This window comes from Perca flavescens, chromosome 15, assembly GCF_004354835.1.
Source record: "Perca flavescens isolate YP-PL-M2 chromosome 15, PFLA_1.0, whole genome shotgun sequence".
NCBI lineage: Eukaryota > Metazoa > Chordata > Actinopteri > Perciformes > Percidae > Perca > Perca flavescens.
In genome coordinates this window covers 32,732,836-32,759,289 of record NC_041345.1, presented here as the reverse complement: position 1 = coordinate 32,759,289, position 26,454 = coordinate 32,732,836, and the positions used below count along the sequence as shown (strand labels likewise).

At 42.7% G+C, this 26,454-nt stretch overlaps 3 protein-coding genes across 3 annotated transcripts; 2 read left to right on the top strand and 1 right to left on the bottom strand.

The window, feature by feature from the left end:
* Positions 1-351: 351 nt before the first annotated feature.
* On the bottom strand, positions 352-2,943 carry LOC114570242 (phenylethanolamine N-methyltransferase-like). Its single transcript, XM_028600488.1, has 4 exons — positions 2,839-2,943; positions 1,766-1,814; positions 1,381-1,568; positions 352-732 (listed from the first exon to the last, which is right to left on the bottom strand). The coding sequence occupies exons 1-4, from the start codon at positions 2,941-2,943 to the stop codon at positions 352-354; spliced, it is 723 nt and encodes a 240-aa protein (XP_028456289.1).
* A 3,061-nt stretch (positions 2,944-6,004) lies between these two features.
* Positions 6,005-6,901, top strand: LOC114569035 (uncharacterized; the record flags this gene model as incomplete). The annotated part of the gene is made up of 1 exon (XM_028598815.1): positions 6,005-6,901. A coding segment is annotated over one exon (897 nt), but the record flags the coding sequence as incomplete, so codon positions are not given.
* Positions 6,902-19,970: 13,069 nt separating this feature from the next.
* Positions 19,971-25,914, top strand: LOC114569034 (keratin, type I cytoskeletal 13). The gene is made up of 7 exons (XM_028598814.1): positions 19,971-20,565; positions 21,094-21,176; positions 21,261-21,417; positions 22,371-22,532; positions 23,041-23,166; positions 25,084-25,298; positions 25,791-25,914. The coding sequence occupies exons 1-7, from the start codon at positions 20,185-20,187 to the stop codon at positions 25,906-25,908; spliced, it is 1,242 nt and encodes a 413-aa protein (XP_028454615.1). The 5' UTR covers positions 19,971-20,184; the 3' UTR covers positions 25,909-25,914.
* The last annotated feature ends 540 nt before the right edge of the window (positions 25,915-26,454 follow it).

Here is a 26,454-nt window from a genome sequence, read left to right as displayed (position 1 = left end):
TGCCCCCATCTTTTTTAATATCAACAATAAGTATAATAAGTTTGGAATATAATGCTGTTATGCAATATACTGTAAGTCTGAGATAAGAAAACATGAAATACATATTGTTTTAACATCTTTATTCATATTATCAGAAATTACAATACAACTTGCAACTCATCCCCAAAAAAAAACAAATATATGGGAGTATTATTATTATTATTATTATTAGCATCACCAGTAGCCCATTTTTTCATTGTCTAATGTGCTAAACCTTGCATTTACCTCAGCCTAATATATAATATTTTCATCTGGATACTTACTTTCTCACTTTCATCTTTAATAGCCTTTATCTATCCTCTTTTCTCACACTTACTCCTTCATTGCCTTTACAAAAAACACAGCAGACGCGTCATCAAACAACTTAATGTCCTGAGGCACTGTGTAAACCTCCAGCCTGATCAGGGTGTAGCCGCTCTCCTTCAAACTAGCACAGACCTGGGCCTCATTCACTGGGACCGTAGGGATCTTTACCCCAGGCCCCCCAAAATAGTAACTCATTCCCAGAGCTCCGATGAGCAGGAGGTGGCCACGGGGCCGCAGGAGCCTCCCAATGTGGCCCAGGGCCCTGGTGAAGGCAGCCAGGTCAGGGCTGACACTCTCCAGACAGTAGCAGGACACGAGACAGTCGGCCCCTGCTGCAGGAAGGACGTCAAGGGCCAGAGGCTGAGGGCGGTGCACTTCAATGGGGACCTGTTAGAGACAATGAATCACCAAATTAGATAATAAAACAGCTATTATAAATGCACACAGCATTTATCTGCACTAGTTATGTAATTCTTACTGTGTGTTGACTTAGAAGCACACTGCACTGCATGATAGTGATTTAGCTGTCCATTAGCTATGGGCCTAGCTCTAGGGATGACACTGAAGGTCTGTTGGTCACTCAGTCCACCACTTTGGTCCTGATTGAAATATCTTAGCAAGCATGATTTGCCACAGGATTTTATACAGGCATACATGGTCCCCAGAGGATGAATCTTAGGAGCTGTATGATCTCCTGACCTCTCATCCAGTGCCACCAGCAGTTCAAAGCTTTCACTTATGCTGTGAAATATTTCTACATCTACTGGATGAATTGGTGCAACATTTGGTACAGACATTCATGGTTCATTGAGAAAGTAGAAAAAGGAACTCTAGAATGCTATGTAAAAATCCATGTAAAGTGAAAAAGAGTAAAAGAGTATTTTCTCTCTATGGAACACCATACATTACAAATCTAAACCATTTCCTGATGATGATAAAGATGATAAGTCATTCGTAGTGAGTGATATTTCAAGATATCTCAAGTCTTTAGTTTATAGGGATCTGGTCGTACGGTCGTCCCTCCAGCTTACAGACGTGCTGCAGGTATGGTGTCCAGTCCAGGCTGCAGCCTCCCTCGTCCTGGAGCCAGCTCCTCAGCTCCTGCCTGTTGACCTCCAGGAAATCTGTAAGGAGCACCTTGTTGAAAACCTCACAGCCACTCATCACCTGGTACAAGGTGGGACCAGAACCTATGTCCACCAGCAGCTCACCACTCACATCGCCTGGAAAGGTAAGAGAGAGGAGAAGTAAGACTCTGAGAAAGAGCTTATTGAGAGTTCTCTACCAAAATGCCTCGATTAATATGCAGCATCTGTCAAAATTATGATTTCAATATTAACTTTAATTTTGATCAATTGTGAATAAATGCAGCGATATTTGGAGTAAACTAGACTCATTGTAAACTGAAAATTTGTGTTACTTGATCTTGATGCGTGGCATATCGTCACAGTCTTTTGACAATCAGCTGACTGAGGCAGTAATTGCATCAGACATTCAGTTTGGAGCCATATGGTTTTTTTGACTGCTGCTTCAAGTACCGCTCAGAATGAACGTGATTGTGAGTTGAAGTTGTTTTTTTGTTATATCTTTTATTTTTGCTCTGCTGTCAATGCTTGTACACCATCTGGTAAGGACAGTTCACTGTGTTTGTGGAAAAGGAAAATGTATCACATTGAAGTTTGAGTCATAAAGAAAATTAAACGTGAAAAATAAAAGGAGAACAGTGGAGTGATTCTGAATCTTGTTTAAGCGTGTCGATCAAGGTGCATTCCAAAGGACAAAAAGGGAACAAAAACATTGTCAGAAAGCTGCTCCCACAGCTTCTATTCAGATATCTCAACAGAGTTATTGTATGATCATAGCTTCCGAATATTAATATAATGAAAATGCTTTTAGGGAAGAGTGCTTGGATTATAAAGAAAGATTGCAAAGAGGAAGAGAAAGGATAGGCAAATGTTTTATGTGAAAACTTCCAAAGGTATCTGGTATTAGCATCTGTTAGGTGTAATCACACTGTGTCCTTTATTCTACGTCATCACCTTAATTCTTCAACAATTTCATTAAAGTAAAATAAAAAATAAATAAAATCATTCACACTGTTATAACTACGGACAGTGTCACATACTGTATTCTGGAATCACTTGTTGCACCAATTTATTGAGATTATATCAAATTTTTAAATGAAGAATTTAAATCCAGATCACATTTTCACCAAATTCAAAATGAATACATTTATTTGACATGTTATACAGCTGTCCCTTTAATTCAGCCTGACATATTCGGTATGTTTGGAAATCTTGAGTTCTAGAAAAACAAAGATCTTTGGGTTTGAACAGTGTTTGGACCCACTTTAAATCTATATAGTAAATAGAATAAAGGTATATTCACCGACTTTTCAGAAAAAAAGAGTGAGAATAACGGAGAAGAAACAAATGCCCAACATCTGAAACATTTGCCTCTGACAGAAATCAAATCATTATTGTTAAATTAAACAGCCTGTGGTGAAGTGTAGTTAGTCTGCAGATACGCTGCAGGATCAAATCCTTGGTAGCAGGCCGCCATGGCCGCCACTCCATTCTCTGCTCCCTTTTCTTCCATCCTTCTGTTGTCTTTGTGACTCTACCTAACACCTGTGTAGTGTTCAGCCTTCAGGTGCACCGTCAACTGCCTTATATACCTGTGTATATCTGGGTGTGTCTGTGTCACTTTGTGTGTGTCTGTGCTTTGGGCTACTCTGAGTTTTATGGGCAGAGAAAGCAATCCTGTTTTTGGGCCAGTGTTGCATTCTGATCCATTTATTCTGTTCATGTTTGCTGCATTGAGGCGCTGATACCATCAGATCAGGGGGGCTTCCTCCAACACTAGATCCACTAATGGACTCCTCACGTGGCTTTTAGGTCTTCCACCCACCTCTCAGGTGCCCGCCATATCTCCATAATCATTCTAAAAGGGCCTTTTACACGCAAACAGACCAGTTTTGTCTCAGGAAGCCCTGTTTGAAAGACACAAAGAGGGTTGTCTCCATCTCCATGTCACCATTTGACTTTAATGATGTTGAGTGGTGGAGAGATTGGGGAATTGTGAGTAGTAGCAAGGGAAAGGAAAAGTTTCTTATGTTGACAGGCGATAGTAGATGATTACAAAGTCAGAGGTTGTCGTACAGGGCGCAGAGAGAAGCCGTATTTTGAGTATCAATACATTTTAAAATATAAATGGATTCACGAAGTCCATTAAAAGGAACAAGCTGATAATCAAGAGAAAGAATGAGCAAAGATGAATGTAGGAAATAGGGCTGCACGATCATGGCCAAAATGATAATCACGATTATTTTGATCAATATTGAGATCACGATTATTTGTTGATTTTAACCAAAACAAATTTTATTGTCACATAGGCTGCTTTCACATCCATATTGTGCTACATTCCTCCTTTGATGAAGGATACTGTCGGTACAGGATCCGTGCTGCTTGCACGATCCACCATATGATAATCCTGTTGTAGGGATTTACCACACTGCACTATCTGTTCCACGCTTCCGCTCGTAATTGTAGCGGTCTGCTGTTAGCCTCCATCGGAAAGCTAAATTTAGTTTAGCTAACAGCTATAGCGGTTAGCCAAATTAGCTGTTAGCTAAACTAGCGTTAGCTTCCCTTTGGAGGTTAACCGTTCTGTTAATACATCCATGAGGCTAACAGCAGACCGCTACAACTATGACAGATCGTGCAGTGTCGTAAATCTCATGGAGAACTCGTAAAACAGTGCTTTCCACACATGCGTGTTTGCCATGAAAAGATACAGGCAACGCAATTTTCTGTTCATGTTAACGGCGCATGTTAAAATCTGGTGCTAATATGGCTCCGGTGCCCGGACGAAATAGCAATGTGGATTACGAACGGTGCCATTTACAGGTCTGCGTTGCACTCTGATGCTCCAAAACATACGTTAGAGGCAACGTAAACATTGCTGCATGTCACGCTAGTAAACATTAATAACATGTTACACAGCAGGTAACGTTAGCCTAGCATTAGCTACAGTAAACCCTTACTGTACGTACACACCGCCGCCGACTTGAGCTGCAAAGAAGCTCTGGCCACCCTGTCAAGGACGCTTGTCAAAAAGTCCGGGGAAGCTGTTTGACGCTTTGGCCGCTCTGACGTGGCAGCGTTCTTCCATCATGTTCAACACAACATTGTGTTTGCAGCAACCAATAAACACACTAATAACAGTAAACACTAATAACACGCTATACAGCAGGTAACGTTAGCCTAGTGTTAGCCACAGTAGTAACTGGATTAAACTGACAGCTAAACGGTGTAGTGTGTCTGTATTTCACTGTAGCGGAACATCCAACAGTCTGCTGCTAAAGTTATGAGCTAAAAGACTCAAACTAGCACTCTGGTCACTGCTGTGAAAAGACGGGACTAAATGTTGCGTTTACTGGTAAACTGGTAAACCTTGGGACCAACTTGACCGTCTGCTATCTGTTGTGGAATTTTGCTCCCATTACTCTGTCCTCTGTGACTGTCTGTCAACATCTAGAAACTAAGCTGCGCGGTGCAGGGAACAACTCTGATTGGCTCATGGAGGCACGTGATCAGAGCTTTGAAAAAAAATACTTTGATACAAAGCGTTCTATGAACTGAATTAATCATTTTAAATATCGCTCGATCATGTGAATTTGATTGTGGGAAGCCAGAATCGTGATCGTGATTAAAATTCGATTAATTGTGCAGCCATAGTAGGAAAAAAGCTAATTTGAAAACTTTAAAACGGGCACAGAGTTGCAGCACTTTTTCTTTAGATTTTAAAGGACCAGTGTGTAGGATTTATGGAGATCTATAGGCAGGAATGCATAATTGCGTTTTCATTCGTGTATAATCACCTGAAACTAAGAATTAGTTGTGCGCTTGCGACTTACAATCACTTACAAAGATACATAACAGCTACGAGTGTATGCACTATACAGGACTTACCCTATTATACTTTATTGACAGGACTATGTCGTGCCTTAACATAACAGAGGACCTCTATGTTAACCTCAGTCCCTCTCAAATTGATACATTTGTAGACGGTGCTACAACTTGCCTACGGACGACCTTAGACTCTGTCGCTCCTCTCACAAAGAAGACGATAAAGCAAAGGAAATTAGCTCCTTGGTATAACTCCCAAACTCGCAAATTAAAACAAATCTCACGAAACATCTAAAGTAAGTGGCGCTCCACCAAAGTGGAGGAATCCCGTTTGGAATGGCAAGACAGTCTGAAAACCTATAGGAAGGCCCTAAGAAAGGCCAGATCAGACTATTACTCATCATTAATTGAAGAAAACAAGAACAACCCAAGGTTTCTTTTCAGCACTGTAGCCAGAGACGGCACTGGTGAAAATTACTAACGACCTTCTAACTGCTGCAGACAAAGGATTTGTCTCCATTCTTGTTCTACTAGATCTTAGTGCTGCATTTGACACTATTGACCATACCATCCTGTTACAGAGACTGGAACACTTAGTTGGCATTAAAGGAATCGCACTAAGGTGGTTTAAGTCCTATTTCTCTGAACGATCCCAATTTGTTAATGTTAATGATAAACCCTCCAAGCACGCTAAAGTTAGCCATGGCGTTCCTCAAGGCTCAGTGCTTGGACCAATTCTATTTTCCTTATATATGCTTCCTCTAGGTAATATTATTAGGAAACACTCAATTAACTATCACTGTTACGCAGACGATACCCAATTATATCTGTCAATTAAGCCAGATGAAAGTGGTCAGTTAGCAAGACTTCAGACGTGTATTGAGGATATAAAATCCTGGATGACCCACAATTTCCTGATGTTAAACTCAGACAAAACTGAAGTTATTGTGATAGGACCAACGCACCGCCGAACTTCGTTTTCGAAAGATATAGTTACTCTGGATGGTATTACCCTGGCCTCCAGCACTGCTGTCAGAAATTTAGGAGTTATTTTTGATCAGGATATATCCTTCAACGCCCACTTAAAACAAACCTTAAGAATAGCCTTTTTCCATCTTCGTAACATTGCCAAAATTAGGAATATCCTGTCTCAAAACGATGTTGAAAAACTAGTCCATGCATTTGTTACTTCTAGACTAGATTACTGCAATTCCTTATTATCAGGTTGCCCAAATAAGTCCATTAAGACTCTCCAACTGATCCAGAATGCTGCAGCACGTGTTCTGACGAGAACTAAGAGAAGAGATCATATTTCTCCTGTATTAGCTTCTCTGCATTGGCTTCCAGTGAAATATAGAATCGAATTTAAAATCCTCCTCCTGACTTACAAAGCTCTAAATGGTCAAGCGTCATCATACTTAGAAGAGCTCATAGTACCTTATTGTCCCACTAGAGCACTGCGCTCCCAGAATTCGGGGCTACTTATGGTTCCTAGAGTCTCTGGAAGTAGACTGGGGGCCAGGGCCTTCAGCTATCAGGCTCCAGTATTGTGGAACCAGCTCCCAGTCTGGGTTCGAGGAGCAGACACCGTCACCACATTTAAGAGTAAACTGAAAACTCTCCTCTTTGATAAAGCTTATAGTTAAGGAGTGAGGAGTTGCAGCGTCCGCCTAACCCGGCCCACCTGCTTCTCCTCGTAGTCATCAGTTTTATATACTGTATAATTAATAATCTAGCGAGAGTAGAGGGAGGCAGGCCAGTACAGCCCGATCCGGTTGGGGAGAGTTCTAGCCCGACCAGGCACCTCTCTTTAACCTGCCTCTCTTAAGTTATGCTATTACAATTCTAGACTGCCGGGGAGGCTGTTCCTCCCTAAGACACACTGAGCTGCTCTCTCATCTCTACTTGTTACTTTTGTATGCATCCTGTCCCAGAAATGCTTGTTACTAATCTAGCTCTGGGGAGTTTTCTCCCCGGAGTCCTTATGTTTCTTCTTCTGCATTTCCCGGCCGCATCCTGCTGCGTCCTGCTGCATCCGCAGCATCCACCCGTGCTCTGCAGCGCCACGTTACATCCCGCAACGCCCTGCTGTGATGTTCCTATGCACAGAGTAGTCAGGATCCGGTATAGGAGACTGCACTACTCAGTATGACACGATGTGCCCTGCTATGACATGAACTTCCACGATAACCTTCGAAGTCACTGTGACTTCTAATGTGACTGTTATCACCACTGTTCATCACGCCCCCAACCGGCCCGTCAGACACCGCCTACCAAGAGTCTGGGTCTGCCGAGGTTTCTTCCTAAAAGGGAGTTTTTTCTTGCCACTGTCGCAATAGCCACTGCTAATGCTTGCTCTTGAGGGAATTACTGTAATTGTTGGGGTTTTGGAATTTATAGAGTGTGGTCTAGACCTACTCTATCTGTAAAGTGTCTCGAGATAACTTTTGTTATGATTTGATACTATAAATAAAATTGAATTGAATTGAAAAATTGAATAGATAGGTCAAACAGAAAACAGCCACCAACAAATAGTCTATAAACAAAGCATTCTTTGAGATTTCACATGGACAACAGTTAAAGATACTCAGTCTTCCGAAGACTACCATAATTCCTCCGTTCAATTAGGCCTAAGCGACACACCCCAAGCTTCCATCCTTAACCGTGTGGACAGTGGAGCAACACTTAGGTTTTAGTTTGTGATCTCCCTGCAGGGGAAACGGCCTCTAACATGTTCCATTTGAGCTTCAGTTTTACTCTGAAAACAAAAGTGTATTGGGAGGAGAATTGCATCCAGCCTGAAAATAAACAAGAACTTTGCTATTAAAATGTGAAAAGGTGAAGTGAAAAACATGCAGCTGTTACTTGCATCTATTTGGAATAAAACCAAAGGATGCAGCCAATGGCCAAGTGCAACTTTGCTCAAGAGGCAAAGGCGTTACACTGTCAGCTATTCCATCAATCAATAGATAATCTCTCTCAAGGGTTGAAGACGACACAAGGGTTAAAACACTTCATGGGACCTGTCAGGTTTCCCTGGAGGACTGTCAGGAGGAACAGGAATGGAGCCTGACCTGTCAACTCCTCCTGTTTCCCTGGAGGACCTGACAGTCCGATCCTGTCAGTTCACACGGAGCCCCGAGGAACAGACATCCAGTCGGACCACAAACGCCTCACAGGTCACAGCTCTGCCCTCAGGCGAGACCATTAAGAAACAAGCTGGGTATGTTGAGATGTTATCACAGCTGAGAGGCTGAGAGATTATTCACTGTCAATTAATGTGTGGATTATATTCTGTATGAAATTATTTGAAAATGAGTTGTTTAGTCTCTAAAATCTCAGAAAATTGTGAAAAATGTGGATCAGTGTTTCCCAAAGCCCAAGATGAAAAAATCACTAGCGTAGCCAGAAAAGAGACTCTCGGTGTGCGTCAGAAAAACTGGGTGTGCCACATTCATGGTCGGATCAATGTGCACCTCCACAAATATTTAGCAATATAGGCCTTTATATCAGCTGCCCAGTCGGTAGATGGTATTTAGATGGCATTTGGCCTATTTGGCTTGTCTGTTTGAGTAACTGGCTCAAAGCAAAGAAGTAGGAGGCTTACCTTTTATTGGTAACCGTTCATTCTTTCTGAAATAAGAGGCTGGGTTGATGAGCTTCTGGTGAATAAAGAGCAGTAGCCTGACTGCTATGTGCAAAGCTAACTTGAGAAAAAGAAAGTATTAAGCCATGGTTTATAGGGTAGAATAGATACAAATGTGCGATTAATTGTGATTAATTGTGAGTTAACTATGACATTAATGTGATTAATTGCGATTAGATATTTTAATCGTTTGACAGCACTAGTTTAGTTAGTAATTCTTTTATTAGTTTCTTGTCACATTATCGCCACCTGGTGGTCGTGTTAAGAACAACAGAGTTACACTGAGCTGGAACAGACTGCAGCAACTCAACAGTTATAATGTCAGAATATTATTATTATTATTATTATTATTATTATTATTATTATTATTTTCTGGATGTTTAGACCTTAAAGTATCCTCTTTGATTAACCAGGTTGGTTGTCTCTTACGCCACTGAAGTAACGCTTGTTACGCGGTATCTGTTATCATAATAAGCCTCAAAGTATTCTTTAAAGCAGGCATAATTATAAATCATATAGTCTAACTTTAAATCATCATCCACCAGAAATGTGTAACTCACTGGCATATCAGTACTTGTAATCTCCTCCACCCTGCACTTCCCCTCGACCATTTCCCTGTGCTCTTTGAACAGCGTGTCCAGGTCTCTCAGGTAAGTCAAGAGGAGTCTCTCCACAGGGTCGCAGGTTTGAGTCCCTCCGAGTCTCACCAGGTGAATCAGCATCTGGACATGGAAGGCTGCCCCGTTCACCCAGGCCTTCAGAGCCTGAGACGACATGTGGCCGTCCCTCACCATGGAGTTCTTCAGCTTGGTGAGGGCGGTGCTCAGCTGGACCTCGATCCGTCTGATGTCAGTCACCAGTTCGTGGTCGTTGTTGATGTGCATCTCACATCTCTTCAGGCACTCGTCGATCTGATCCCAGACCTCGGAGGCCTTCTCCTCGGCCTTCATGCTTTCCTCAGGCGGACTCAAGGAAGCTAAGTCGATGATGAGGGCGATGACCAGCGCTCTGAGGCCCGCCAGCGCAGGAGCTGACTCCATGCCGGCCAGTTTATCCGCTAGGTTTTTGATCCAGTCTGCAGCATGCAGTTTGATCAAGTCATTAACGGAGCCTCCCACCTCCCTTTTCCTCTTCTCGTAGTGTTGTCTCAGATTGTCTGAAGACGACAGACCTGTGAACATCACAATGCTCTTGTTGACGCTCAGATCTGGAGCCTTTCCATCGTTGAGTCGTTCCAAAAACCATTCCATTGCTTCCTTACGCTCCTCTTCCAGACTGCTAATCCCAGGACCCATCTTGTTGTTTTCAGGATCAGATCAAAGATGGAGGTTGTTGTTCTCTGTGTAACGCTGCAACACACAAATGTTCATCCAACTGGAGAAAATGGACCAAAATACTTAGAAATTGATGCCAACAAATAACTGACTGACTATTTGAGTGGGACTAAGAAGGAAACTATTCACATGCCTGAAACGCCCCTGATAATGTCATGTTTGTGTTGGTTCGAAACTGTTATTAAAATAAATTATATGGATGTACAGTACATGATGTAAACTAAACATTAAAATGGATAGCATGATATCATGGCCTGGGGTCTGTTACCTTTAGCCTCGGTCTGTTAGCTTTAGCCCCGGTATGTTAGCTTTAGCCTTGGTCTGGATGGATGGATGGGTGGATAGATGGATGGGTGGATGGATGGATAGATGGGTGGATGGGTGGATGGGTGGATGGGTGGATGGATGGATGGATAGATGGGTGGATGGGTGTAGGGATGGATGATGGATGGATAGATGGATAGATGGATAGATGGATGGGTGGATAGATGGATGGATAGATGGATAGATTCTTTAGGCATCCAGTAGCTTAGACAACCATAACACAACAAACACACATACACACATATATCTCACATACATAAAAATCACACACAGACATGTAAAGAGTTAACATTAGTGAAGTGATTACAGAGGTGTGGTATGGACTGACCATATGATGTAATGACCATGATCAGGTGTTCTGGTAGACTGTGTGCAGTGGTGGTAGTGCAGAAGAGAACAGTGCAATAGCTTATTATTAAAAATGAACTATGACTATGAAAAGACAAGAAAGTCTGTTAACTTTAGCCTCAGTCTGTTAACTTTAGCCTCGGTCTGTTAGCACAAGAAAGTCTGTTAACTTTAGCCTCAGTCTGTTAACTTTAGCCTCGGTCTGTTAGCTTTAGCCTCAGTCTGTTAGCTTTAGCCACGGGCTGTTAGCTTTAGCCTCAGTCTGTTAGCTTTAGCCTCGGGCTGTTAACTTTAGCCTCGGTCTGTTAGCTTTAGCCTCAGTCTGTTAGCTTTAGCCTCGGGCTGTTAGCTTTAGCCTCAGTCTGTTAGCTTTTGCCTCAGTCTGTTAGCTTTAGCCTCAGCCTGTTAGCATGCTATCATATCAAACAGGTTCCAGACTCCAGATCAGCTGCAGAAGATGATTCCAGCTGTTCTTGATCAACAGATCAGTGACTGATCATCCCAAACCTTCAGACAGTAAAGGTTTTTCCTCAGCTCAGAGACATTTGTCCAGGCGTGCTCTCAGTTCCAGTTCACGCTCTGTCTGCTGGAGATATTCTGATGACAGAGAGTGAGAGTGCAGAGTGATGCTGCAGTCTGTGTGAGCTGCCCCCCGACCAGCTGCACCAGTAAAGAAACAAGTCTGCAGCATACAGGCCCGCCTCCCTTTTCCTCTTCTCGTAGTGTTTCTCGTAATGCTGCAACACACAAACAGTGAACGTGCAAATGATCTTAGAACACCGTTTCTACTTTTACTCTCTACTCTTACTATTGAAGCATTGCATTAACTAGGATTAAAATGCAGTTCTGTTCCTGTAATGAAGTATCTTTAAAGTGGGTTATTGCTTCCTTGAGGCTCTGCATTCTTCTTTCACTACTGCAAACAGGTTACAGACTTCAGATCAGCTGCTGAAAAGGATTCTAGTCAGTGACTAAACATTTTGGGCCCTATCTTGCACCCGGCGCAGCGCAAAGCCTGATACAAGTGTCTTTGCTAGTTTAAGACTCATGGGCGTGCTGTTCTTACAGGGAGGTGTGTTCAGGTGCATTCTGGACATATTGCTATCTTTTAAGCAGCGGGCTCTGAATGGAAGCACAACTTCTATTCTACTAAGTACAACCCTTTTGAACCATGCGCTCGGCGCACGGACCCTTTTTTCTGCCGTTAAACTAGCAAAAGTGGATTCGTACACGTCTTAAACGCACCTGCGCCAGGCGCTTCACGCCGTGTGCTTAGATGGTTAAAATAGGGCCCAGAACCAGAAACCTGTAGACAGTCAAGTTTTTACCGTGGCTCAGAGCGATGCGGTCCAGTTTGTGTCTGCTGGAGATGTTGTGAGGACTGTGCAGAGTGATGGTGATGTTCCCCTGACCAGCTGCACCAGGAAACAAACTAACACATGGAAAAATGCTTACATGCTGCTGCTGTGTAGTGATATTCACTATCAACAAAGATTTTTTTTTCAGGCAGTGCTGGCGGCGCCTTCAACCTGTCCGACGCCGTCGACATCTCCGACAACAAGAAAGTGGCCATGCAGAACCTCAACGACCGCCTGGCCACCTGCCTGGACAAGGTGCGCAGCCTGGAGAGGGCCAACGCAGACCTGGAGCTGAGGCTCAGACAGTTCCTGGAGAACAAGATTAAACCTGAGGGCCACGACAGGACCGCGTACTACGTCTGCATCAAAGACCTGCAGGACCAGGGGAGCACAGAGACTCTGAACTCTAAGGGCATTTTCTCAATTCCTACATATGTTCTTAGATTCACCTTTTAAGGTATTTGTATATAACTGATCCCCATGTGTTTGATATCGAAATGTTCAGAACAAAGCCTGCACATTTCTCCAGAGTGTTGTGTAAAAAGATAATTTGGCCAATAATGCTGAAAAGTTGATCACTTTTTGGAAGTATTCAATTATACACAGAGAGGCAAATGACAAGTTGTCCCAAGCTGTCTTCCCTGTCTTTCTTGCGTCAGGGTATATTTTTTAATAGTGAGGCCCAAATGTGTCGTAGAGCAATGTGTAAAGAGACAATTTGGCCCCAAAGCTGAAAAGTTCCAGTAATCCTACTGCTCCGAATAAGTGACAAAATCCAACATGTTCCTATTTACATGTTGTGATTTATAGAATCACAGCGTGTACAAATAACAATGTAACATGAGACACAGCCATCTTCTAACCGTAAACAAAGCGGGAACTATATTCTCAGAAGGCAAAGCTCTGCTACTTCTGCTACTTGGGCGGAGTGATTTGCTTTGCAGCAAGCCTGTCTGAGAATATAGTTCCCGGTTTGTTTACGGTTAGAAGATGGCTGTGTCTCATGTTACATTGTTTTTGAGTCTGTTTCAGCTTCTTTAATAAAGATGAAGGCTGACATTGTTTTCTGTGGTTCACATGTTTTTATTTCACCCTGACGGATCAGCTGCTGCTTTCACTTCATAAAAGGGAATCATCTCTGATATAAAACTAATGAGGGAACTTTTTAATCCCTGTGTTGTCTTCCCGTTGACCATGCAACTTTTTGTTTTTCCTGGGTCAAAACAATTTTTACGCAATGTTTTCTACTTTTTTTAATATCAGAGGCCTGTACTAGGATCCAGATCAACATGCCCTGGATGTGTTTCAGTTACCCGGCTTCACCTAACCTAACAACCACGGTCCCGCATAACCTGTATCATGACAGTGGTTATCAACTAGTTCAGTCAACTCAGGGTTTCCCAATCTAGAGACACGCGTGTTCACATAAAAGAGGCGGGGTTTGCACAGCACGACCAATCGCAAACATCTACCAGAACCGCATATTTTACATAAGAAGAGCAAACTATAATTGTACATAAATATGAAGAACACAAACACGGTTTTTCAGGCAAAACACACTACAGTCGCTGCTTCTAAAACAGGAGGGAAAGCTGGCTTAAAAAAAGCTGACACTGTAGATGTGTAAATCACAACTCTTATCAATATCACTTCCCCATCAGTCAGGACCAAGATCTGACCATAATTACACTTGTGCTTTCCATAAACTGTTGTTGCTTTAGCCTTCTATTTCAGTTGCAACCCTAGCAGTGGTAAGCAATATAGGGAGCAAATGAAAAAATATAACATATATATAACATAATTCAAAGTGATGTGCGCATTGGCAACATACGACTCAAGATGCCGACAAATAGCCTATACGTAATTCCCTCCATTGAAAATCTATATCTTTCATAAAAATACCCATCAGGGAATGTAAACGGGGTTGTCGGTGCGAGTGTGAGCGGTCTCCGCGCACCGAGCTCCATCTGGTCTTCTAAGAACGGTGACGCCGTTATCAATCGAGTACTGATTGGTCAGTAGGCGGTGCTTTTACACCGGTTGGTCTCTAATCACATACAAACATAACCTGTGTAGAAATATTTTATTAACAAATTTGTGTATGTGCTTGTTGCAAAAGAGCTGTGCTAGTCATTGAGGAAGTGGTTTAAAGTACTCTGGGTGACCTCTGATGCACAGAATGTTACGCTTAAGTCATAAAAATAGTTTAGATTGATTATAAAGGGTATTTCACACTGTTCCTTATGGTCTCCTAATGGGGTATGTAACATTAGTTGGGCTGAAAATGGCCTGGTTGATATTTTATTGGCCCTTATGCATCCCTGTGTTTTGGCCCTATTTGTAACAAGAGCTTTTCTTCCAAATATGGTATGCTCATGAATATTTAGATGAGCTGCGTGCTGCTTGGTTGAGCCTTATCCCCGTACACACACGTAGAGACGCGCGCTGATTGGTTGAGCGAATCGCCATACACACGCATTAGAGGTCACGCGCTGATTGGTTGAGCGAATCCCCAATACACACACATTAGAGAAGCGACAGAATCTCATATTCCAGACACTGCAATGTTTCCTTACCAAATTCACTTCTGAGACTTTTTTATGCGAGAAATCAACTATATAAAGTTCAAATATGGGCCGTTTTACGAAAATGGATGGCTAATTGCTAATTTGGTAAAACTGTGTGTTGGAGTTCAGCTGCCTGTGTTGCTGCCTCACCGCCCGGCCTGCCTTCCTTCACAGACCCCGGCCTGCTGTGAGCTCGATTGAGCTCCGGCACGGCTGCTGCAGCCCACAGCACCTCATACCTGCGCAAAGTCACCGTTTGGGCTAATGGACTACTACCAAACGCCGCTGCCCTGACAGAGCTCCAGGGCCTGTAACTCCCCTCTTCCTGCTAGCTAAATGGCCCGTGTGTGAGAGTGAGAGCGCGGTCAGCGAGCTTGTTACACCAGCAATCTCTTACAACATGTTACACACATTGTCACGCCACTTAGCTATACAACATATACCTAAATGTCTTATAAAGCTAACAACGGTGTCCGATTTCAAATTAATGAATATTTGTGAGCTGTAAGGGTTTCGTTAGCTGCGACTGTCCCTTCAATCCTAGCGTTATGTGTACAGATTGCGACTAGTTAGCTTCATTTTTGGTTGTAATTTGAGTATATTTACACTTTGAATTTCGTCACGCCACTTATACTACATCTAACTAAATGTCTTATGAAGCTAACAACGGTGTCCGATTTCAAGTTAATGAATATTTGTGAATTTCAGAGGACTTCTAAGAGGAGGCTAGCTAGCTCTCATTAATAGAGCTCCATCCAGCCGCAGGCTCTATCAATGAAACTCGGGGACAAGTGGCGTTTATTTCCCCAATCGTTTGTTTAAATAACTCAACACATTATAATTACACACATTAAAAGATTAACTGGAACCTGTGGTAACAGATTGCTGGCGTAACAAGCTCGCTGACCGTGCTCTCACTCACACAAGCCGGGCATTTAGCTAGCAGGAAGAGGGGAGCTGCAGGCCCTGGAGCTCTGTCAGAGCAGCGGCGTTTTGTAGTTCATTAGCCCAAAACGGTGACTTTGCGCGGGTATGAAGTGCCGTGGGCTGCCAGACGTATCGAGCTCACAGCAGGCCGGGGTCTGTGAAGGGAGGCAGGCCGGGCGGCAATTAGACATAAATTTTCGTAAAACGACCCATATTTGACCTCTACATAGTTGATTTCTCGCATAAAAAAAGTCTCATAAGTGAATTTAATAGTAAAATAGCATATGAACAATGTAAACAATTTCTGAGATCTGCACGACCTAGATTCAGAAGACCACCTGATCTCAGGTCAGTTGTGTAGCCTATGCAAATGTTGGGTTGTGACAAAGAGAGAGACTAGAGCCAAATGAGGAGGAGCCGCAATAGTTGACATCAACTAGGAGGCTTGTTGAGATTTGCCCGTTTTCAGAAGCAGTTTCAAATTGTGAGATTTGCAGAGAAAAGAGATGTCAATGGGATTTAGAGGTTCTATGTATGTCCTAGTTACCCACTAAACTGTCATTATTCAACTATGACAAGGTAAAATCGGTTTTGCATTCTATCACCCCTTTTAGGCTTTTATTCAATTCAATTCAATTTTATTTATACTATCAAAGAGTTATTTCAAGACACTTTACAGATAGCGTATGTCTAGACCACACTATAATTTACAAAGACCCAACAATTCTAGTAATTCCCCCAAGGGCAAGCATTATCATTTTATGGCATAGAGGTGCATTGTTTGAAGGTTCAGTGAGGCTGATTCATGTACACACACTTTTCGGTAATCTGTGATTTATAAAGGTAACATTGCTTACAGATGTGCATACGCACAGTTTTATGAATCAGATTTTTGACTTTTGGCCGTACGTATACTTTTAGTAAAGATCTTATGCATAGTTTTATAAATGAGACCCCAGCTCATGGTAATTTACCATTGAAAAGAATACCATGAAAACCTGAACATTTTCTCTCTGAGAACGAATTCCCCAGTCACAAGGCAGGCAAGGCACAAAGGGTCTCCTGACAGTGCTTCAAACTGAAGGTAATGAACTGTAATCAACTGCTTGAGGCAGAAATGTGCATGAGTGTTCTTCTCACATACATGGTCTGTCTTATATAGCTGAGCCCTGATTAGGGAGTTGGCCACAATGAAGTCTTTAAAACAAAGGGAAACCAACAGACCTGTCGACCTGAAACAGACACTCCTCCAGGGAAACCCAATGGACCTGTCAGGTTCCCATGGAGGACCAGGAGCAGGAATGGAGCCTGACCTGTCGGCGCCTCCTGTTTCCCTGGAGGACCGTCCGGAGGAGCAGGAATGGACCCTGACAGAAAAACTGGGTGTGCCACATTCATGGTCGGATTAATGTGCACCTCCACAACGCAGGCCTTTATCTCAGCTGCTGTCAGTAGATGTAATTTAGATGGCATTTAGCCTAATCACTCCTGAGGGCTATTTCAAAAAACCTAGATAGCGGGTTAAGTCGGGATATCCCAGTTATACTGGATGACTTAAGTCTTGAATTGGTTTTCACGAAAGCAGAGGTACCTAAGTTACCATGGAGATTTAATTTGTGCAGCTAGCCTGCTCCTGACCAGGCTAGGATTTATTAATCCTGGAGCCTTTTCTGTTCACTCAGCAGTGGGTTTACCTTATTATTATTATTATTATTATTATTATCAGCCTGCATTAAAATACAACAGGTACATATTGCTGTTCAGTTAAATACTTTTAATATTTTAACATTGTGACTATTAGTTTAAAAAGGATTCATGTTACTGTCATTGGTGCTGTTACATTGCTGTATGAAGACTGCTGTTTATATTGTTAGTTTGGTGAATATATTAGGCTATGGCAGTGGAGCTAATTAGAAAAGAATGATAAAGTTGCAAATGTGTTTTAAATGAAGTCTGCAATGAAAGGGCAGTATATATAGAGCTATACACATGTGTGTGTTCTATAATGGTTCTATCAAAGGCAGAGACCAATACATCTTTTAAGATGATTTATTTATTTTTATATTCTTTAACAATAAAGGGTCATGTAGGCCTAAGGAACTCTTCCATGGCCATTTTATTTGCCATTCTTAGTACACAATGTGAACTGGGACTATAGTTTCAGAGGATTAAACAATTATAAAAACTAGGGATGCACTGAATCCATCCACAGCAGTGTATTTTTCATTGTATTTACCTGAAGTTGCTGCATTTTGGCTGCTGTCTGTAGATTCCTTCATGCACAACTCGTATTCTTTCAGATGTTTCATACCAGATGTTGTAACAGCAGCCATGTAGTGTATAGTTCAGGGTCCTCGCAAGCACCAGACAAATCAGCATTGAGAATTGAACATGTAGCTGGACTTGAATGGCCTTCTTTTGACTGAAAGTTCTGCCAAACAACAACTTTTTCTGCTCACCAGTTCCATGTCCACTTCCTCACAGCCTACTGCATTGAACGCTCCACCTACGTAAACACCTTCCCGTAATCAACGGCGCCGTCATTATGGCGACCAGTGTAGCGCACGTAGTGCAAGCGTAGGGTTCAGTTCGCTGGACAAACATTCTGAGGTTCCCCAGAAACCCAACCCGTCAAAAAGCCCAATATTCAGCCCAATCTGAAGCCCAATCCTGAATTCACTGCATCTTTGATAAAAACCTATAATGATAGTCTTAGTTCACTGGACCAGTAACTATACAGTATAGGCTACTGTACATTCATGGAACAACAGGGAGAGGACACCTTAATGGTTTTGACCTTATATTTTTCTGGGGGAGAATAACTGATGAATATACTCTGTTACAGTCATTGTTTACAGTGTGCATGAAATTTATCACTTATCTTCATAGTTTCTAGATTTTAGAGTCTAATTTCTTCAGCGTCTTTATTTTCTATGTCCATATATAAGAGGAAGAAAAGCATTCAAGATTCAAAAAGCTTTGTCTAATATGTTGCCATGTTAGAAAATGTTCTTTTGATTGAAGGCAGAGTGTGTGTGGTGTGTCAGTAGCATTAGTTTTGTATATGTATTGCATTGGGAATGAAGGATTTGTTGTATAATGACTTTTTAGCCAGAGGCACTCTGAACCTTCTTCATGATGGTAATAGCTCAAAGTTTTGGTGGAGGGGGTGGGAGGCATCCTGGATGATGAATTTGGATTTTCTTTTCACTGCTTGTCTATAAAGATCAGATGGCTGATTTAAGGAATGCCTATGATCTTAAGGACTTGCCTAGCCAGCTTTCTCTTGCATGTGTTTGGTAGGAAGCTGTACCAAGATGTGAGGTTGAAAGCGATGCAGACTCTATCAGTGTATCAGGTATACTCTGGATAGAATGTACTGTCTCACTTCAGATCCTTTAAGCCTTCTGAGGAGACATGCGCTGTTGGGCCTTTTGGTAAATTGTGTCAACATGCAGGGTTCAAGGTGTGATGGTCACGGTGGTCAATCAAAGTACCAAGGTACTTGAAACTTACAACCTGTTCCACTACTTGCCCTTCCAGTCTCAATGGTGTGGATAGTGGATGAGGAGTATCAAACAGTATGGCAACACATTTCCTTGGTCTTGGTGATGTTAAGCTCCAGTGATATGGATATGGATACATATATGTGAAGAAGCAAGCTCTGCCGCTATAATAAAACAGCGAGAAATTGCGTGGCAGACAATAGCGAACAGAATGAATGATAGTCTAAAAATATACATTTAAGAACCACTTCTCTTAACTGAAACCATTCTGCCCACTTTTAATGCAATATATACAGCTGTTAATGTGTGCAAATGATTAGTAGCCTTACTCCTTTAGTGTTAAAAATACAGAGTCGTGGTCACATAAAGTCTATTTTTAGGCTCTTACACATTCAGTCGGTCCGTGATTAACAATGCTTTCTTTCACTGTTTTATTACAGCGGCCGTGTTTCTTACAAATAATGTGTTTCACTTCATCAAACTTCCATAAGAAGCTGCTGCTCACTCTGTGTAAAGTAAATGCACAACGCGTATTCTCCATTTTAGCATCAGTAAATCTGTGATCGACCTCGCGGTCTGTTGAAGAACAGACTGGCCTGATCAAAGAGAATTATCATGTCTTTTCTTTGTTTAATTAAAGAACATTTTTTGCATCCAATTGTTTCCTTATTTCAAGTCAAGAGAGACGTGAGAGGAGTCAGAATGTAAGGGAAGAGTCCAGAGCCCCAACCTGCTGGACCTCGCCTGTTCAGCTCTGACCAGTTTACTCTCTGGGCCCCGGGCTTCATGTGACCCACCGGGCCAGTTTGGCATCCCTCCCCACCCTGCGACCCAGCCTCATTTTGAGGTATAAAAGGAGCCCTGGTCCCAGCAGCTCTTCACTCTCCGCTCAGAGCCGACGACCAGCCGACCCTCAGCCATGACCTCCTTCTCCAGCCGCAGCAGCCTCATGTCCTCCTCCTCCTCCCGCCGTGTCGGCAGCATGGGGGCCGGCAGCGTGTACGGAGGAGCCGGAGGGACGGGAATCCGTGTCTCCAAGGCCTCCTTCTTCTCCTCCTCTGCCGCCGGTGCTGGGAGCTCCTTCAACCTGTCCGACGCCGTCGACATCTCCGACAATAAGAAAGTGGCCATGCAGAACCTCAACGACCGCCTGGCATCCTACCTGGACAAGGTGCGCAGCCTGGAGAGGGCCAACGCAGACCTGGAGCTGAAGATCAGACAGTTCCTGGAGAACAAGATTAAACCTGCAGCCCACGACGGGACCGCGTACTATGTCCGCATCAAAGACCTGCAGGACCAGGTGAGCACAGAGACTCTGAACTCTAAGGGCATTTTCTCAATTCCTACATATCTTCTTAGATTCACCTTTTAAGGTATTTGTATATAACTGATCCCCATGTGTTTGTTAGTGAAATGTTCAGAACAAAGCCTTCACATTTGTCCTAGAGCGTTTTGTAAAAAGATAATTTGGCCAATAATGCTGAAAAGTTGATGTTCACTTTTTGGAATTCTTCAATTATACACAGAGAGGCAAATGACAAGTTGTCCCAAGCTCTCTTCCCTGTCTTTCTTGCGTCAGGGTATATTTTTTAATAGTGAAGCACAAATTTGTCCTAGAGCAATGTGTAAAGAGACAATTTGGCCCTAAACCTGAATAGTTGTTTGCTTTTTGGATTTCCTCAAATCTCTTGTGTGAAAACATTTACATAATTACTCATGTAAAAGCCTTAGCTTCACAAAACTAGTGTAGCATATGAATAAAATAGATACATGTCTAATAAATGTCTAAAATAAAATGTTGAAGTTCCTAACTTTTTGAACTTTTCAGATCAACTCCGCTGCTCGTGGAAACGCTGGCCTTCTCCTCGCCATCGACAACGCCCGGCTGGCCAGCGACGACTTCAGAGTCAAGTGAGACTTAGTTTCCTTTATCGTCCAGACATCATCAACACTCAGCTGAGTTTCTGGAACCCATTCTCGTGTTTGTGTTTTCAGGTATGAGCACGAGCTGGCCATGAGTCAGTTGGTGGAGGCCGACATCGCCGGGCTGAAGAGAGTCCTGGACCAGCTGACTCTGGCAAGATCTGACCTGGAGATGCAGATCGAAGGTCTGAGGGAGGAACTCGTCTTCCTCAAGAAGAACCACGAGGAGGTGAGAGCGCTGAAACCAGACGGGAAGATAAATTAAAGCTGCAAGAGACGATGACCGGCCACCATGTCACGCCCAACCACAAATGAACTCTAAAAAACAATTACTACTTTTGAAAGTGGCTACAACATTTTGAGAGTTTTTGTACAAACGGGTTTGAGAGGACTTTAGGATATAAGTCCTCTCAAACCGGTTTGTAAAATGAAAATTAACATGCAAAATCCAAGATGGCCAACATCCCGTCAGGTGAAAAAATTTCATAAAAATGGTATATGTTCCTGAAGATAAGTAATATGTTCCCACCAAATTTCGTGAACATCAAAGAAACCTTTTTCTGAACCATGGCGTGTGAAATGGCCAAAATGGGTTTCCTCAGGAGGGTGGCTGGCGTCTCCCTTAGAGATAGGGTGAGAAGCTCAGTCATCCGTGAGAAGCTCGGAGTAGAGCCGCTGCTCCTTCGCGTCGAAAGGAGCAAGTTGAGGTGGTTCGGGCATCTGGTAAGGATGCCCCCTCTGCGCCTCCCTAGGGAGGTGTTCTAGGCACGTCCAGCTGGGAGGAGGCCTCGGGGAAGACCCAGGACTAGGTGGAGGGATTAAATCTCCAACCTGGCCTGGGAACGCCTCGGGATCCCCCAGTCGGAGCTGGTTAATGTTGCTCGGGAAAGGGAAGTTTGGGGTCCTCTGCTGGAGCTGCTCCCCCCGCGATCCGATACCGGATAAGTGGACGAAGATGGATGGATGGCATGTGTTAGGAGGTGCTGGCCATGCCTCTGAGCCCAAACACTGCACAACAGTTCTGACGTGTGTGCCAATTTTTGCGAGCATCCCAAGCCCCTCAAAAATGTGATTGCCCAGCAGAAAGATAATACATTATCCTTTCAAAAACAATAGGTCCCTGGCACTTTGGTGCTCGGGCGCTGATAAAAAGACAGAAGTTTAACCGGTGTCTTCCTGCAGGACCTGCTGGCCCTGCGAGCCCAGGTAGGAGGCCAGGTGAACGTGGAGGTGGATGCTGCTCCTCAGCAGGACCTGTCCTCCATCATGGCCGGAATCAGAGAACACTACGAGACCGTCGCCAACAAGAACCGCCAAGAGCTGGAGTCCTGGTTCCAGACCAAGGTGAGACAACAAAGTCCTGATTCCTGCCCTGAATGGGCTCACTGCTGCCCAGTGCTGTCCAAAACCTGATCCAGCTCAACTTACACCACAATTTTGTTTTTTATTGTTTTCAAGTTTTAAAACATTGTGGTTTTTTAACTTTTGGAGAAACCTGCAGAAAATGCTTGTGAATGCTGAAATTCTAAAATGCTAAAGCTACCACTAAGTCCTTTTTTCCTGCAACCTCCTGGTCATAAACTCACTTCTCTAACCTTTAGGCCAGCACTGTCTTTTTACTTTTAGTTTAGAAAGTTTTTCTAACTTGTTTTGTGTAGTAACTAGTAACCAATGAGGACACTGAGATTTAAAAACTTCATTATTAACCCTTCAGAAGAGATAATTATCTTCACTCAAGTTTCTGCGTGCCAACGTTTCCTAACTTCTGCTGTTCTGGTGAGATAACTCTACATCCCGCTGGGCTCTGATACCCTGATATTTGATCAATAACATCATTGATTGTTCTTCACAGTCAGCCGAGCTGAACACAGAGGTGGCTGTGAGCACCGAGACTCTGCAGACGTCAAAGACTGAGATCTCAGAGGTCAGACGAACTCTTCAGTCTTTGGAGATCAAACTGCAGTCTGAGACCAGCAAGGTAAGAAAACACCAAATCTCTCAACTTCATCAAGTCATCAAATGTAACATTGGTTCTGCATTTTGGGATCTATTTCCAAAATCTAAATTGGAAACAAAACAACCCAAAAATGATCCCTTCACTCTGTTACTGACGACTGAATTCTGATATTTTAGATTAGATTAAACTTTATTGTCATTGTGCAGAGTACAAGTACAAAGACAACAAAATGCAGTTTGTGACCAACCAGAAGTGCAAAAAAAAGCAGGAAAGTGCAACGTCATATAAAAGTATAGACAGGACAAGAAATGTAGTGCAGTGTAGACAGTAGTATACAGAAGGTGGTTTAGAGTAACATAAATGAAATATAAATATGGGCAGTGTATTAGCAGTTACCTTATAAGAGCAGAATAAATATGGCTATGTAATATGAACAATGTATGAACATGTACAGATATGTGCAATGTAGCAGCAGTAACATTATAATAGTAGTAAAATATAGATATATGCAGTGTATTAACAGAATATATTATAAGAAACAGAATAAATATGCATATTCAGTATGAACCATAAAGACAGCTATGTGCAGTGTGGTGCAGAAACCGTAACAATAAGTGTATGTGCAGGATGAATAGGATGAACCCTTAAAGTTAATCGTTCCCGTGCTAACTATTTCTGCCAGGAAAATAGAGATAAGTGAAGAAAAGTTAGAGCTGATAAAATACAATAGATGTTTGCATAACTTTGACGATGACTTTCATTTGAGCTTTTTATTAATTTGGTTCTATTCTGGCAGAGTTGGCCTTCTGTATTGGTTTGAATGTACAAGGTTTGAGGTGTTTTGTTAAGTACTAGACAGATATGTACAGGTATGTGCAGTGTGGTAACACTGTACCATTGTAGTGCAGAAGCCGTAACAATAAGAATAAGTGTATGTGCAGGATGAATAGGAAGAACCCTTAAAGGAACACGCCAACTTATTGGGAATTTAGCTTATTCACCGTAACCCCCAGAGTAAGACAAGTCCATACCCTTCTCATCTCCGTGCGTGCTGTAACGCTGTCTGACGGTTCCAGCATTAGCTTAGCCTAGCAGAGATCCTGCAGGTAACTGGTTCCAACTAGCCTACTGCTCCCAATTGTTACAAAAGTGACAAAATAACGCCAACATGTTCCTATTTACATGTTGTGATTTATAGAGTCACAGCGTGTACAAAAAACAACGTAACATGAGACACAGCCATCTTCTAACCATATACATACTGGGAACTATATTGTCAGACAGGCTTGCTGCGAGCATATCACTCCGCCCAGGTACTATATTCTTCCGCCTGAGAATATAGTTCCCGGTTTGTTTACTGTTAGAAGATGGCTGTGTCTCATGTTACGTTGTTTTTTTACACGCTGTGACTCTATAAATCACAACATGTAAATAGGAACATGTTGGTGTTATTTTGTCACTTATTGGGAGCAGTAGGATTGCTGGAACCACTCACCTGCATGTTCTGTGCTGGCCTGATGCCGCTGGAGCCGTCAGACAGCATTACAGCACGCACGGAGATGAGAAGGGTACGTATGGACTTGTCTAACTCTGGGGGATACGGTGAATAAGCTAAATTCCCAATAAGTCGGCGTGGTCCTTTTAAAGTTAATCGTTCCCGTGCTAATCAATGACGGCCATTTCTGCCAGGAAAATAGAGATAAGTGAAGAAAAGTTAGAGCTGATAAAATACAATAGATGTTTGCATAACTTTGACGATTTTTCATTTGAGCTTTTTATTAATTTGGTTCTATTCTGGCAGAGTTGGCCTTCTGTATTGGTTTGAATGTACAAGGTTTGAGGTGTTTTGTTAAGTACTAAAGGGCTCTCTTACTGTAAATCAAAGTGACGTAATCATTGAACACAGCTGACCTGACTGTCCTCCCTCTTCCTCAACAGAAAGGAGCTGTGGAGGTGAGACTGGCTGAGACCAAGAGCCGCTACGCCAAAATGATAGCCGGTTACCAGAGACAGGTGGAGGGTCTGGAGGAGCAGCTGTCCCACCTCAGGGCCAACCTGGGTAACCACAGGGCCATGTACGCCGAGCTGCTGGACATCAAGACCAGACTGGAGATGGAGATCACAGAGTACAGGAGGCTGCTGGACGGAGAGAGGTGAGCCGAGTCTACAGTCGTCCATCCCCAAACCCACCAGACTCCATGTAAATAATCAGGACTTTTATCTTCGTAAAACACACTTCATTCAAAAAGAATTCACTAAATAAAACTACCAAAAGCTGTCTTTCCACTGTTCCAACAATCACCACTCTGGTTTGGTTGAAATAAACCCTTAATTCACCCATTTACATGTGGAGATATGCTGGCTCTATGCTAAAAGTCCTGATAATTTACATGGAGTCTGGTGTAATTTGGGGATTTCGGGGCTGTTTCATGTTAAACTAAAAGGATCTTACTCTTTAACTAAAAGCTCTATCTCTGTAGGGATCCATCCCATAATGTTGTCAGACACTTAGAATAATAATCTGAGTCTGTCAGCAGCAACAACAGAACTTTTAGTGGACGCTGACCGACGCTGAACATGAATTTTTACAATTATAAAACCCACTAGTTGAAGTCTCATGAAATTATTTATTTTCTGTTCTGCAGCACTACCAAGACCGCCACCACCACCAAGACCTCCTCCACCACCAAGACAACGAAGGTGATCACCATCACGGAGGAAGTGGATGAACATGGAAACGTGATCAGCAGCAGTTGCCAATGAAACCAGAAGCTGTAACATTTAAACTGAGTCTGTTTCAGCTTCTTTAATAAAGATGAAGGCTGACATTGTTTTCTGTGGTTCACGTGTTTTTATTTCACCCTGACGGATCAGCTGCTGCTTTCACTTCATAAAAGAGAATAATCTCTGATGTAAAATTTATGAGGGAACTTTTTAATCCCTGTGTTGTCTTCCCGTTGACCATGCAACTTTGTTTTTTCCTGGGTCAAAATTTTAAATTTAAACTTTTTTCTTCAATAACATCAGAGCCCTGTACTACCAATCAACATGTCCTGGATTTCTTTCAGTTACCCGGCTTCACCTAACCTAACAACCGCTGTCCTCCGTAACCTGTTTCACGACTGTTATCAACTAGTTCAGTCAACTCAGGGTTTCCCAATCTAGAGACACGCGTTCACATAAAAGAGGCGGGGTTTGCACATGCAGAGCCGCATATTTTACATAAGAGCAAACTATAATTCTACATAAATATGTAGAATACAGACACTGTTTTGCAGGCAAAACACAATACAGACGCTGCTTCCTAAA

Bases quoted from the DNA above. Each gene is read 5' to 3' on its own strand.
- LOC114569034 (XM_028598814.1), top strand. From the start codon at position 20,185: ATGACCTCCTTCTCCAGCCGCAGCAGCCTCATGTCCTCCTCCTCCTCC. The intron at 21,418-22,370 runs GTGAGAGCGCTG...GTCTTCCTGCAG, and splicing joins TCAAGAAGAACCACGAGGAG to GACCTGCTGGCCCTGCGAGC. The intron at 23,167-25,083 runs GTAAGAAAACAC...CTTCCTCAACAG, and splicing joins TGCAGTCTGAGACCAGCAAG to AAAGGAGCTGTGGAGGTGAG.
- LOC114570242 (XM_028600488.1), bottom strand. From the start codon at position 2,943: ATGGAAGAAAAGGGAGCAGAGAATGGAGTGGCGGCCATGGCGGCCTGC. The intron at 1,569-1,765 runs GTAACACAAATT...TTACCTTTCCAG, and splicing joins ATGCCACGCATCAAGATCAA to GCGATGTGAGTGGTGAGCTG. The intron at 733-1,380 runs GTCTGTAAGCTG...TGTCTCTAACAG, and splicing joins GGACACCATACCTGCAGCAC to GTCCCCATTGAAGTGCACCG.